Source organism: Hyaena hyaena, unplaced genomic scaffold (assembly GCF_003009895.1).
Source record: "Hyaena hyaena isolate Hyena2069 unplaced genomic scaffold, ASM300989v1 scaffold_1742, whole genome shotgun sequence".
NCBI classification, from domain to species: Eukaryota; Metazoa; Chordata; class Mammalia; order Carnivora; family Hyaenidae; genus Hyaena; species Hyaena hyaena.
Window position 1 is genome coordinate 124,485 of NW_024082375.1, and position 15,503 is coordinate 139,987.

Below are 15,503 nucleotides of genomic sequence, written 5' to 3' on the forward strand. Positions count from 1 at the left end.
TATCTACACAGAGAACAGGACATAAAAGAGAAGATGAATATTAGGTAGGTGACTAACCAGGCTTCCCACAGAAAAGGAAGGCATCTTTCTGCCTGACAGCTCCTTCTGTGCTACTCAGGAGACTGATGACTGGCAGCAGCAGTGGCAGGGACTCCCTGAGTGCCCAGCTAGGATCCTCTGAATTCTAGAAATTAAACCTGGTTGATATCATTCCATCCATGATAGACCAAGCCTTAACACCAATCAATAAAGATGTTCCATGGGGACCTGGGAATTTCTTCCTGATGGCCACTGAAGAACTATCCCAACATTGCCCATTTTAGACTCTTTTCTTGGGTGATACTCTAATGGCTTTACAAAGGTTATAGGTCCCCCAAAGTCATAGTATTGAGTTTATCATTAAACTTTGTGAGCTTTGTGCCTGTATTCATGGCAATCCCCCACCACAGATTTCCTTGCTCATTTCTTTTGCTTTTGTAGAAAATCTTATCTCATCTTTCAAGGCACAGCCCACTGCGTCCCAGAGGTATCTTTTTACCACAGCCCACACTAATTTTTCTTTTCCCAGAAATAAATTTAGCACCAAATCCACAGGCCACAGAGTTTAGCCCTCAGTTGTACATTCTCCTAGTTCCCTGTGTTCCAGAGAGGCAGCCTGGTGCAGTGAAAAGAACCTATAATTTGGAACTGGTGGAATTACAACAATGCATTATTTCCCTTCTCTGAAACCCTGAAGATCTTCACAAAGCAGCACAGGCATCCTTATTCCTCTACCTTAATAGCTGCTTTGGGTTCCTCCAGCTGATGAACCATCACTTCATTCAGCAGGCTTCTGCTGATGACTGTGGGATACTTCTGGATTTTTAAAATAACAGTGAAAGGAATATCCTTACATATACATCTTGTCATATTTACACAACCATTTCTGTAGGATAAATGTGTGTACCCTAGATGATTCTCCCTCCCTACCCCCACACAATTTTAAGGCCATTTGTGATCTTTTTCACCTCTTCTCCCGCTACCCCAGTCCAACCTAAAGAGCAATAGTTAAAGGATCACATGCCCTCTCCGCCTTTGTCTGTGACTATGAAACCTGACCTATGCCACAGTCACCTCCCAGCTGAAGCCAAGAGGTTGGCCTCTCTGAAGTAGCACTAGTTATATCTTTGCTTTTGTCTCTGTTTCAATTCTCCCTCATTTGGCTGGCCACACTGCACTCCCTCATGGTGGGGGCACAGTGCACTCTTGGGTGTTCACCGCTCCTTCCCAGGTAGATGGCTTTCAAAGACAAGGAAACTGTAAAGAATAATAATGGAATAAAAACCCAAGGCAAAAAAAGGTCCATTAAAGAAAATCAGAGTTAGAAATCCCCACAGAAGAAATAGGTACCTTTTTTCGTTTTCATGAATTCTAATAATCCACAGGGAGCCCTCAGGGATTTTTGGAAGACTTCTGGTTTTGGAAGACTACAGTTTGTCAAGGATAAATCATGGATGTTGAGATCAGATAAACACAGATTTCAATACCAGTTCTGCTGTGTAACTGTGGACAGGGGAGTTAATCACTCTGAGCCTCAGTTTTCTCATCTATAGAATGGTGTTGATGTACCCAGGTAGAGGTTGTCATGATGATAAGTAATGTGATCTAACACCAGAGTGCTTGACAGATATTAGTTTCAACAAGTGAAAGCAATCATTACTACTGTTTTTCCAGCCAAAAAATGAGTAATGGGGTAACTGGCAATATTAGAAAAACAGGAAACTTTGCTTTCTGGGTCTGTAACTTCCTTTTCTCTAATACTACCTGCTTTATCTCTAAGTTCCTTCACAGACCAGGACTGAGTTTCTCCATATGACACAGATAGTTAGTGATGGCCAGAAATTCTCTCCATTAGATTGCTTTATTTCCATTAAATGAAAAATATGACATCTTTAGAAAGTGACATATTAATAGAACAAATATGTGTTTGAATACACAACACTTGTTGTCAGGTTTTGGATGAGCTGAAGAGATCAGTATGCCAGTCTATGTCTCAGTGGGGAATAGACATTCCCCTATAAGGCAGGGCTGAAGTTGAAGGACACCTTCAGAGACATGCAGGGACACTGGTGATGGTACCAGCAACATCAACAGCTTTTACTGTCTGTGAGTCAGCCCTGTACACAGGAGGAGCTTTCCAGGCATTATGTCATTTTATATGCAAAATAGACTTTCAGTATTTCTTCTTATCAACCCCATTTTCCAGAAGAAGAAACTGATGTGCAGGGAAGCTATCTTCCCATGCTCGCACAGCTGCTAGGATTCACTTGTAGCAACCCTATTCCAGAGTTTAGGTATAACCATTACTATGAAGCACAGCTTCAGAGGAGTAATTGGGGATGGGAAGACAGTATTTGTGAAGGGGAAAGAGTTGAGGCAGGAAAGATGGGAACAGTCACTCCAAGTGGAGGGGATAACATACAAGGGCTGGGGAAACAAAATGAAGCACAACTTGGTTTGGCCAGAGCTTTGGCTGAACCTGGGAATCAAAGGGAGACACACCTTAGATGGGAGGGTGGGGACATACTAAGGACCATCTTGCTTCCATTTTGAAGAAGGAGAAGTGAGATAGACGGAGGCAGTGACACATTCAGTGGTCTAAGAGCAGGCTGACACTGAGCTTCTTTCTAAGCTCCTGTACCCCTTCCTCCAGTCCTGTGGGTCTGCCCCTTGTGACAACAGCTGCATTCTGCCTCCAGCGGGTACTATGCTTCCTTATTTTAAGGCTCTCTTAAGCCACTAGAGACATCCCATGACTGTCGTCACCTAGGTGTGTCATTTCTGTTACTGTGCTTGACACCATTTATCTTCTGCTTGGTACCTTGGGCTTAATTCACCTACTGTCTTCCTTGAACATAGCTAGGGTAAAAGTATTCATTTGCCACAGATGGATGGTGTACCTAACTCATATTCAAAACCATCAGACTCCTCACAGGAGTATGAGCATACATTCCCCATCATTTCAGTTAATAATGCTTTTACTTTTCCCTGTGTAGAATTTTGCACTCTTTCCAATGAACAGTTGGGCCTTCTGGTCCTGGATGCTGTATGTCCAGAGAAAGTTTAAAAATAAACAGAAAGTTTTCTCTAGGAAGATGCGAACCTATGAAGATATAGTGTTAGGCATGCCTTTTTAGTTAATGACACATAGGGACCATCTCTTTTCTAGTGCATCCCCCATCCATGAACTGGATTTTCTAAGGCATATGAAAGGTGAGAAAAACATAGCAATCATGTTTTATACTTGGAACCAAAAATGGAGGAGGAAGGGGGAAAATTCCTTTAAAAAGTACATAAATGTAATATTCTAAGTGTGTCTAAATTCATTGAAAATACAGTACATTATACTCCTTGCCATTCTTCCAGGAGTCTCCAACTTGTGGCCCACAAGCTGGATCTTGGCATGTTTTGTTTCATTTGTACAGTGTTCCCAGGGCAGTGACTGTCCAGAACTGAGTGAAAGCGGCCTTCCCAAGCTGCCATATGCATGTCCCAGTTCACCACAGCCCACAGATGACCTTCTTTCTTGTGTTACTGAGCTTACACTCACTATCTGTACAACCTTGCCTAAGTCCCTCCCCTCCTTGTATACCAGAATCTTCACCTATCAAATGGGGGTGGGGGTGTTGATGACATTTTACATGTGTTTTGTTTATTGCTTGCCTCTTCCCACTAAAAGGTAAGCTCCTAGGAGGGCAGGGAGTTTTGTCTGCTTTGTTCAGTATTATCAGCTATCACACTTTGAACCAGATCTGTCGCATAATAGGTGCTAAATAAACATTTCATGAGTGAATAAATGGCCCTAAACATCTCTTTCATCTTGGTGAAACATCTGAAAATTTGCCTATTGTGATTTTGGAAGGGAAAAAAAAATGAATCTCCCTTCAGTTAAGCTGTTCAAACCTTGGACTTTCAGAGCACTCTAGAGAGGAAGAGCATAATTTGACTTCCCTCTTACTGATGGCCAGAATTGCTGGCTGAGATACAGAAAATGATGTTTTTCATTTGTGTATCCAGTGAAGCTTTTATCCTCTTGTCACTGCATTCATTTTAATACTTCCTTGTGGCTTTTGGAGCTTCTGAAACTTCTACTCTTGTGCTTCTCAATGGTCTGTTAAACTGTGGGGCATGGGAGCCTGGTTCTGGATCTGGCCATCAGGTAGCAGAGGATTAAAGTTGAAAAGGAAGGAGGCACTTAGCTGAAGTTCCCCAGGGATGGGGCCACCCCCAGACAGTTCCTATACATATCATACCTGCTACATTTGCAGAATCCCCTCACCTGGGTCAATGCAGAGAACAGGTGATTCTGAGGCAGGATGTCCCAGCAGAAACTCCCAAACCTAGTTCCAAGGCACAAAGCATCTGTCACACATTTCTTGTATCATGACTGTCTACACGCTCTTGTGATATTCTTCCTTGCAGCAATGAATCTGTGTCCTAAATGAGGCTTGTGTTTTCTAAAGGTGAAATATTTTATAATTTTGGGTGGCTTCCATCAACTTCCCCGCATTTCTACCCTCAGCATCCCTTATTTTCTCCTGCAACACTTAAATGACACAAGATGAGCAAGAGAAAGAGGTTTGCATGACTGTCTCTGGGAGGGGAGATGGGAGAACAGGAGGTGGATGGGGTAGATTTCTCATCACCTCTCAGTGTCATGGCATATTGGTTGCTATGGAACTTTTATGTGAATGCAAAGGTCAGACTGTTGTTGGTTATTAGTTTGGGATCTGCTCATTGGTTATCCTGTTCCCATGGTGAATCAGTTGCTTGGCCTGAGAAGTAGATTAGCTGGGGTGGAGGTGTGTGTGGTATAGGGTTCCTGGCGATCTCCAAAGTGCCATTACTCTTCCACTTGAGATTTCTCACTAAGACTAATTATCTTCACTAGGTGGAGAGAATTATACATTCTGATACATTTTAGGACAGGAATAAAAGAGTTTTGAAAACCAGAGTCATAATTTCCCATTTTCCTCTATTCTTCTAGGACCTTCTGAATCTCTCTTGTTCTACTTACTAAGATCATATGAACCCAGAAAAGTACTGACCCCACGGACAAGCCAATGAGTAAGTGGGGGCTGTGGGAATAAAGAGTTTAAGGGGCTCCTTCTTAGCTCACTTGCAGGCAATAAATAGAACCTTGGGTTGAGACCGCTTGGATTTGGCATCAACAGGCCAGAGGTATTGTCTTGGTTGCCTCAGAGGAGATTCTTTTCTCCTCTTGGGCCTTAGTTTCCTTGTGCATTACATGAGATGGATAAACTAGATCATCCTAATGATCCCACCCAAATCTAAAGATCTCTGGAACTGTGGTTCCATGTTTTCCAACTACTCCCTACCTCTTGAGTCTACTGTGGACTCTTCCCTTTCCTCACTCTCATATATCCAGTCCATCAACAAGTGCTGTCAGTTCTTTTTTTTTTTTTTTTAATGTTTTATTTATTTCTGAGAGAGAGAGAGCATGAGCAGAGGAGGGTCAGAGAGAGAGGGAGATACAGGATCTGAAGCAGGCTCCAGGCTCTGAGCTGTCAGCACAGAGCCCGACATGGAGCTCAAACCCACGAATTGTGAGATCATGACCTGAGCCAAAGTCAGACGCTTAACTGACTGAGCCACCCAGGTGCCCCTAGTGCTGTCAGTTCTAGTTTCAAAGTAGCCCACAAATCCATCTCCACGACCATCATAATTTCTATCATTGTAATTTCCTCTGGACAGCCATAAGATCCTCTTGCTTTGTTTCTCTGCTTCCACTTGTGACTATTCTCTGCCCAATTAATTTTCTTCATAGCTCCCTGGAGCGGTATTTTAGCATGTCAATCAATTCTTCCCTTGCTTAAAACTCTCCAATGTCTTCTCATTGTATTTAAAGTAAAACTCCAAATCTATACTACAGTCCAGGGCCCTGCATAATCTGGACTCTACCTACTTCTCTAATGTTATCTCTTTTCTGTTCTCATTCACTGGTTACTCCTTCCATCTTTGAAAGCATTAAACTCTTTTCCATCTGAGACCCTTGCAGATGGCCATTAGGTTTCTCAGTTCTATGCAAGCCTACCTCTTCCTTACCTATCAACTCCTCAGAGAAATTTTCTCAGAACTCTTTAACTAAGTACCCTATAATTCCATTTCCTTTATTATCTATTGCTATAGCAGGGTCATGTTATTCATAGCACATGACAATTTATACATTTACAATTGCCTGTTTAATGTCTGTCTTATAGCACTATACTTGCCAACTCCTTGAAGCAAACACGCCTACCCCCCATGCTTCTCATTGTAGCCTGAGCACCCTGCACCATGCCCTGCATGGCCAATACATGAGTGAGACTGGTCATAAATAGGGGAAAAAGGGTACAGAAAAGAAAATTGAGGGAACTAAAGATAAAGTTTGCTATTTTGACAGTTTTGTCCCTCCTTTAATAAATCCCTTCTCAAAATGTTCCTCTATATGTAAAAATGAATCTAAAGATCTATTAAAAATAGGTTATTGGACATAAGAAGTAGGCCTATGAAGTCGATTCATGGATAGCATTTTAATCTCACCATCAGCCTAATGAAAAAAAATGTAATCTGTGATCACAGCTAAACTGAATTGTAACTTCATATATTAAAATGGCTTACAAAAAACCAATTTCTCATATAACTATGTTAAAGGGAGGTGAGAAGAGTCTTTAAAGCATTTCAAGAACATTTACTGGCATATATCATTGAATGTGTTCATTACAGATGATCTATTTGTGGTATAAGTGCAGAGAAACATTGGTTTCAGGCCCTGTGGCCAGTACTGCTGGCTGAGTCCCCAATATCCATCCCCATCTGTTCCCTTCTAGAGGCTAGAATGCCTAAATTCTTGCCCTACTGGCCTTCCTTGCCACTAGGAAGGAAAGGCGACTGTTCTGACTAATGAGATAGAAGCAGATATCAGCTGCTGGGGTGGGGAGTATTCCATTAAGCTTTTGTTTTTCTGATCCAAAAAGACAGAAATGGCAACACTCCTTCCCCCTCTTGCTGCTTGAACATGGACACAGTATCTGGGTGTAGCCATCTTGTGAATATGAGAAAATGTCAAGACAGTCATGAAACAGAAGATCCCGATTTCACTGAACCATGAGCCACTGTCTGCTCTGCTTTTCTAATAACGTAAGAGATATAACTATCTATTCATATTACTGTGGTCAGATTATTGTGTTAATTGCAGGGAACCACACTTAGCTACATTTTGTTGGCTTTTGGTTAACACACATTAACATGGACTTTGAAGAGATTAAAAGAGATAAAGCTACTTGTGTATGAATGCAGATACATGTAATTCAGATAGCACTTAGTTTTCCAAATTCTAAATTAGTGAGGATTTACAATATATTCTTTAAGTAAATAGAATAACTAATTGAAGCTCATTTGAAAGGATGTTTGCTGCATACAAGCCCCTTAAAGTTCTTCCCACCATAGCACCCAGAGTATCTGACACAGTATTTTGCACATCACAGGCTCATGACACTCGTGACTTCATCTGGGAATACATAAACAGCAACAATAAAAGTTTCTGTTGATATTTGCAGCTGCTTTCTTGGTCTATGGCTCTGATCACTCACTGTCTAAGTGTTCTTGTCTTTTTTGTATGGCTTTAGAGAGATGAAGTATATGCTTTTTCTTTTTAACGTGTGTTTCCAGGATGCACTGTAGTGTATACTCTGATTCTACAGGATCCTAAGCTCTGGGATTGGCCAAGGTGGGCCTAATAAGGAAAAGTCAACCTCAAGTAGATATTACTCCTGATTCTGGAAGGTTTACTCTTTTGTCTGTCAGACTATTTAACCCAAAATCACAAATCCTTCTTCCCAGTCCCTGCAGGGAGGAGCTTCAGGAATCCAGGTGTTGCTGGTCTCTGGGATGAACCACTAGCTGTTTCTGCTTTGTCCCTGGACTTCCCAAGAATGGAGAAGTCCAGTGGCTTTCACATCAGTGTGGGCACCCTTTATTCCAGTGAGGTTTAGTAGAAGTCCAACATACAAAATCAATAAAGTAATAAAAAGTGGCCCCTGTTTTATAGTGCTTCCTGGATATTATGTAACAGGTCCTACATATATCAATATATTTTAAACCTCATAACAATACTTGAGGTGGTAACTGTTCCATTTTACCGGGGGGGGGGGGGAGAGGACAAACAGGCATAGATTGGAGGTATTCTATCAAAGATTGGGAGGAAGGAGGCTGGGTTGGATCCTGTGTAGTCTCATTTTCACCTCAGTATTAGTCCTAAGATACTCTAGTGGAACCCTTAGAATACCTGGAGACAATGTTTGAAAATACTCCTGCAGTCAGAGGTCACAAACTCAAATACTATCCCAGGGGCCAGCTGAGTAACAAAGGAATGAAGGTGATTAGCTGTGGGCTGCAGTGTAGTGGAGTATGCATGGCTCAGTTAAGGAGGGCAGCTGCCATTCAGCTTTGCACAACCATTATCAAATTCTGGGGAGATCAAACACAAACATGCCTCACAGAGGATTTAAGACTTGTGGGCCACCAACTTGAGACAATCAGAGGAAGGGTGGGGACTCTGAAAACGTATCCTGAGGTCAGACCACTTGGGTGCCATTAGAAGATGAGATGCCTACTGATGAAGGAAATAAGGGAGAAAAACAAGCCTGTGGGTCTTTTTAGACATATGCATACTGTGATGGTCCTATGTTATACTGACTAGCTAAGAGTCATTTCTTCCCACTGTTTATCTACTGGCCTGATTTATTTTTAAGCAAGTCCTTCCCCTGCTTGGTTCTGTCTACTCTGTCTACTCTTCACCATGTGTTTGCCAGTATTGGCCAAGCATCCAGTCTCACACCTCCTCTCCCACGCACCCCACCCCCCAACTGTCTTCTTATTTAAAGAAAAACAAGATTATAATGGTGAACAATGAGACTACCTAAATTATACAGCAGCCAAAATGAGTCCTGAGGAAAGATCCTGAGGAAGATTTTATTCCTTTGCTTCTTAGGAATATTGGTTCTCATTGATGCTCAAATGCAAAACAGACAGGTGGCTAAGATGCCTCCAGCACATGCCTATAAGGCCTTAATATTTATGTAACTTGCTCCCAGAAGGTGACAGTGTGTGCAAATCTATTCATGAAGCCAAGTTCTAAGTCATGCCTCCCCATGTACTTTGGAAACTTGGTTGTCTACAAGGGACTACCTGGTGGAAAAGGAGTTCATAGACAGTGAACAACTACAAAAGGAAAAGGAAATATAGTCAATGCTCATATATCAGATAAACTGGAGGGGATCTGTCACATGAACATTCCAGAATGTAGTTGAAAGAACATCACACACAAAGACAGGAGGTCAATAAATGTGAGGATTGGGCTAGATTGGTAGTTTTCAAGTTTCTTTTATGCCCCCCCTCCTTCTATCCTTCCTCCTTTTTTTTCTTTCTTGGCTTCAGAATCATTTTTTTTAAAGGAAATATTTTCAGTCTAATGTATAAAACGGACAAAAGTTGAGCTACTCTGGTTCCATGTTGGGGCTGCAGCCTCACTGATTTAGGCACCCTAGTACTCTCAATGTGGTATCTGAGGCACCTCTGAGAAATTCCATTTTTGAACTACAAGAAACAAATTTATATCACCATTAGAACTAGATTATTTCCAAGGTATGTTTAGAACTAAGAAAAAGAGAACCCTTTCCTCTTAAAAATGAAGAAACCTAGGTGTACTATGTCAGGTGACCTGCTCAGGGCCCTACCTAGCATGATATAGCTGGTGCTAGAACCCACTGAGTTCAGTGCTCCTTCCATCAGTTAGAAAGTCACATAGGATGGCGGTATGAATCTCAACTCACCTAGCTACAAGCTCTGTAACCTTGGCAAGATATTCAACATTTGTGTGGTTCCTCATTTATGAAAGAAGATATAACAAGAGTCCCACCTTATGCTTCTGTGAGGAATCAGTGAGATAATGGATATATGGGACTAAAACCTTTGCTTAGCATATGGTAGGTGCTTACTAAATGTTAGCTGTACCATACTGTCCTCCATCCCTTCTCTGTTCCTTGCAGCTACAAAACATCAGACTTGTGATTATCCCTATTAATCTTGACAGAGCACATCAACCAGATAGCAGACAGAGCTGGCTCAGACACAGGATGCATCCAGCCGATGGACAGCATGCATTGGACAGTTGGCTGTAAAGCGTAGTTGAAAAGCTGAATACAGTGAAGTCTGGAAATAATTCCTGTCCCTTAACTTTCCAATATTTGCTTTGTTTTCCAAGAAAAATAAGCATTGAGCAAAGGGGTTGAGAAGAGCTGACTGACCTGGGAGAAATGTCACATCCTTGTTGCATGAATGCTCCCAGGGAGAACCACAAACTGTTGAATATCCCAAACTCATTGGATTGGTCACTGGTTGTCTGGTCCCGCCCTTCCTCAAACTCTTCACTGTGCCATTCATAGGGGCTGAAGCGGCTGACCAGGAAAAGGACGACACTCACTCCAATGTAGGCAAAGACAATGCACATCCAAATTTCATAAGCCAAAGGATCGAGGAAGGAGAAGACCCCCGGCTTGGACTTCTGCGGCTTTTTTATCATGATGGAGATCCCCAAACTCATAAATGGCTTGGAGAAATCTATCACCTCTTCCCGGACCAAGGTGATAGTTAAAGGAGCCACGGCCACATCGGCTCTCTGTAAAAAAAAAAAAAAAAGAAAAAAAAGGAAGAAGAAGAAGAAGAAGAAAAAATGCAATTGAGCTCAGCAGCTCTCTGTTCTCTTGTTTCTGTCTCCACTGAATATTCTTTTGCATTTTAAAAGATGTGAGAGAGTTGAAAAGAAACTTAGAAGTCTAATTCCTCCTACTCTCTATATTTTTGACAAATGAATGATCAGCTCACTATCTTATAGGAGAGATTATCCCAGTGTTTGGCAGTTTTCATTGTTAGGGCATCTTCCTCACCTTACCAGAAGGGGGATGTTGTGATATCTGTTGCATTTGCTGCCCAGCAGCCATGCCTCCTTCCTCCACAAGAAGAACCACTCCTGTCCACTCTCAGTCCTTCTAGTTCAAATCGGCTAATCACCCTGGTTACATGGTAAAGGGCATAACCCAGGTTTGGCCATCAGTGTACTTCATTACCCTCCTCAGAATGATTCATTCAAAAATGGCATAGGACTCAAGTCAGTTTAATGAGCATTAGCTCTGAGAGTCAGAGTGAGAGATTTAGAAACTGATCCATAGTATCATTTGGGCCATGCTAAATTCAGGGCTTACCCTGGACTCCAAGGAAGATGGGTTAATATATTTTATTTGTTTCCGGGAACATGAACCAACCCTTATGTTTGCCTAAGCCAGTTTGGATTGGGTGTCTTTTACCTGCAGCCGAGATATCCCTAGGTAATAAAGTGGTAAAGGCAAATGTAGCTCAATAAACTCTTACTAGGCACTTCTTATGTGCAAGCCTTAGGCTGGAAGCTGAGGGTAAGCTACAGTCCCTACACTCAGGGTATTACACACTAGTAAGAGAGGTTGGTATACATATCACCTTTCCCTCCTCTGACCTCTCCCCTCTGCAATTTTTCAGTCTGCCAGGTAGGCTGAATATGTGCTAGCCAAGAGATACACAATGATACAGGAGACTAGAGGACATTAATTCTGGCTGAGGAGATCAGGGGCTACATCTTAAAGAGGTGACACATAAATTTGGCATTGAAGAAGGGTAGGATCTTGTTGCTCTGACACAGTACACATTTCAGAAGGAGGGAATTATGTGAGTGAAGGCCTTACAGAGAGGAGGAAAAGAAGCATCACATGTATTTTTCAGGAAGACACCTAAGAAACATACAAATAACTCAGTTTTTAAAATTTAAATCCAGCATGTAGACAAACATAAAAAGGTTGCAAGAAATGCTCATCCTTGAGCATCCAGCATGTGGAATTACCATCCTTGCTCTTTGGTCTTTCTTCCTCTCCCTAATGGCAGAAGCATTGGCATCTACACAATAAAAATCCACTGCTCTGTTGGCCTGAGATCAAGAGATCCTGGAAACCCAAGAAGGTTTCATGGACAGGTACCACAACACTCATTTTTGAAATAAGAGACACATCCGTGCAAGTCTGTTCAAGGTGGATGGTTTTCTCTCATGATACACAACAGTCCAGATGCTGTGCAGATGAGCGCCCCACTTAGCTGCTGACTAGTGTTGCACAGAGAAGATTTCCACTGATTATTCCCATTGGCTGGGGTTTTTGAGAAGATGCTTTAAGTGGAAGAAAAAGCCTGGCTTCAAAATGACTTAGGTTCTCACCCAGAAAAAGAAACTTTCCATAAAGCAATGTGGAGTCAGGTGTGAATTTGATAGTAATTCTGCTTTTTTCCCCCTAACACTCACTGCATAAATTTATTAGTACTATTATTTTGCAAACACTTTCAAGTAAGTGCAAGAGAGAAGATATCTACTGTCTTCTCTGTACCCTAACATAGGTAGAAAAGGAATGGAAGAGAAAAGTAATGGAAATGACTTAGAGGGACTACTACATGTTGCCCAAAAGGGAGGTGGATGAAGATCAGCTTTGAAAGTGGAAACAGGAATTAAATGTATTTGTTTGATGCCTGCTGATGGGAGTTAATGAAAGGGACTGTGGACTGGAAAAATCATAGAAACACATCATCTTAATGCTTAGTTCATTCAGCAGTTCCAAGATTTGTTTCATAGAACATTATTTCTGGAAGGATGTTAATAAGTATACCATGAAAATAGTGTGCAAATTAGTAAACATGAATTTAAACAGGTGGGGCAAGCCTCCTTAGAACCTTTAGGAGATCACTATGCACTGAGAATTTCCGAGAGAGGTAAGTAGATGCAGTACTTCTAAAATTATCTGGCCATGGATCCCTGAGCATCAAAAGAGACCCATATGTGTAGAAGATAAGCACAGTGGGAGATGCTACATTCAATGACCATACTTTATAGAGACAAATTCAGGTCCAGAGAGGGAAGGTGGTTTGTGCAAAGCTGCAGTGCTTTAGCTTATCTGATATTGACTGAGAGGTCTCAAGAGGTGATTTCCAGCACCTGCGGTTGGTAATGGAGTTCTGTCAGATTGGTCAAAGGCTGAGCTCACCTGGGAAAGTTAGACCTGGTTCCTCTGCTCATGACTTGCTGACCATGGGGCCTTAAGTGAGACTGCTGTCTTTTGGGATAACAAATTCCTCGTTAAAAAAAGAAGAAGTACAATATTTTTTTGCTTTATCTATTTGATAGGATGGTTTTGTGAGGATCAAAAGAATTCAAATATGTAAGACTGCTGTGAAGTGTAAGCATTTCACAGATGGTTAAAATTATTTACTTAAACTGACATCTTAGGATAGTAGCTCTCAAAATTGAACATATGTCAGAATCACCTGGAGGGCTTTTAAAAACACAGGTAGTACAGTTTCTGGATATCAGTGTAATACCTGAGAATTTGCATTTCTTTTCTTTCTTTTTTTTTAGTATTTATTTTTTTGGGAGACAGAGACAGCATGAGCAGGGGAGAGGCAGAGAACAAGACACAGGATCCAAAGCAGGCTCCAATGTTCTGAGCTGTCAGCATGGAGCCTGACATGGGGCTCAAACCCATGAACTGTGAGATCATAACCTGAGCCAAAATCAGACACTTAACCTATTGAGCCACCCAGGTGCCCCAAGAATTTGCAGTTCTAGTAAGTTCCCCAGTGATGTTGATGCTATTGGTTCAGACATCATACTTTGAGAACCACTGATCTAGGCGAGCCCCAAACAAAATATGTGATGTCTAGAAATAATCCTGGGGAAAGAGTAAGTAGTTTTGATGTTGTAGGCAAAGGTGAAATGTGAAGAAAACCATAAGGGTTGGAGAGCTACTCTGAGCCAGGCATTGTGTAGGTAAACTCCCCACCCCAGCCCTGGGATAAAGGATTCACTTTCCCTGTTTTGCAGTTGTTCACTAACTTATAGATGCCTGCCTTCAAAGTTCACTCTCTTTCAGCTCCACCAAGACAAAGGACAGGCAAGGAAGCCACCCATGAATCAAACACAAAGCCATACCCATGCAAGAAGCAGAAATTTCATTTGTGGCATGTGGCATCTGAAAATGCAGATACTATTGTTATTCCTATTCCCAGTGAATAGTGGCCTTACAGTCCAGTGCTCAGATGGATTGGAGTTCAAAAGCCAGGCAGCATGTCACAACTCTGCTTTTACTAGCTGTCCTTTGCCAAATTACCTACCCCTCATGGGCCTCAGTGTCCTTATTTATAAAATGTGGAAAATAATTGTATCTATCTTATGGGGTTGTTAGGAGTAAATGAAATAATGTGGGTAAATTATTTAGCATGACACTTGACACATACTACCTGTGGAAATGCTACTACTACAACTTTTGATAGGACCAAGATGGAGCAAAAGGAAGATGAGAGAGACCTTGATTGACTTAACAGTTTAAAAGGCACTGAAAGAATAAATTTGGGGGCCTCTAAATGAGTTTTGTGTGACTTTCTGGTTGTTTGCGGCTAACAGGTAGTTCTTCAAACTCCTCTATTCTTCCTCAGAGACGCAGAAAAAGAAAGCCAGATGATATTGAATTTGGCCCATCATGGAGTCTTGAGAACACAGTTTATAGAGCACAGAGGGACAGGCCTGATGAAGAGTTGGGGATGGATGGGGAAGGGCTGGCCCTGGGGCATCAGAGGTAACTCTGGTTTCTTAATGATGAGCCAGTGACCCATCACTGACTGTTGGCTATTGGGTAGCTTGACCTCAGGATTATCGTACCATTGTTCTGCCAGAATCACAGGCCTTTTGTTAAGAGAACTGTGGTCCATGGGGTGAGGTCAAAGATGAATGCTAGTGGAGGTTTCCATGGAAACCAGCCTCCAGATGCAGCACTAACCATCCAGGTCTCTGTTATCAGTGGAGCTTCCCAGAGTGAGAGAAGTAGAGGGAGGAGAAAGGGTAGAAGTACATCCCACTCCTCAACTCATTAACCATCTTACTAGGTCATCTTAAAAGCCACTTTCCTGTGAAAGATTTTCCTTATTTCATCTTTGAGTTCCCTTTGTATGGCTCTCATGGCCATCATGAGTCCTATTGCCTTGATATCGGGGAATGGAATTTAACCTAAATGGTTGCTTCATCCTGGCCAGAATTCAACATCAACCCGTGACTTGGCATATGCTTCTGCTCAGAGACGTAGCCTAGAATCTTCAGTTTCTGTGAGTAAGGTTGTGGTGGTCCCTTTCCTGCAAGTGGTGGCTAACTTTTTATGTTATGTTTGTTGTTTCTCTACTCAAGTATCTTCATCATCTCCCAGTGCCTAGTAAATCAATCTGCTCTTCCCCTTGTCACTTTTTACTCAAACAGCTCTGACTACTCAATCTGAGCCCTCTACACAAATGGCTAATGTTTTATTTTTTAAACTTATTTATTTTGAAAGAGGAAAGAGAGAGAGAGAGAG

The 15,503-nt window shown here is 41.8% G+C and overlaps 1 protein-coding gene across 2 annotated transcripts in view; it reads right to left on the reverse strand.

Annotated features, from left to right (window-relative positions):
* The window catches only part of GRIA1 (glutamate ionotropic receptor AMPA type subunit 1), a 145,655-nt gene that overhangs the window by 78,185 nt on the left and 51,967 nt on the right, over window positions 1-15,503 (reverse strand). For both annotated transcript variants that reach the window (XM_039224724.1, XM_039224725.1), the window contains exon 9: window positions 10,347-10,717. In XM_039224724.1, the coding sequence (XP_039080655.1) occupies window positions 10,347-10,717 (371 nt within the window). The remainder of the gene's footprint in view (window positions 1-10,346; window positions 10,718-15,503) is intronic.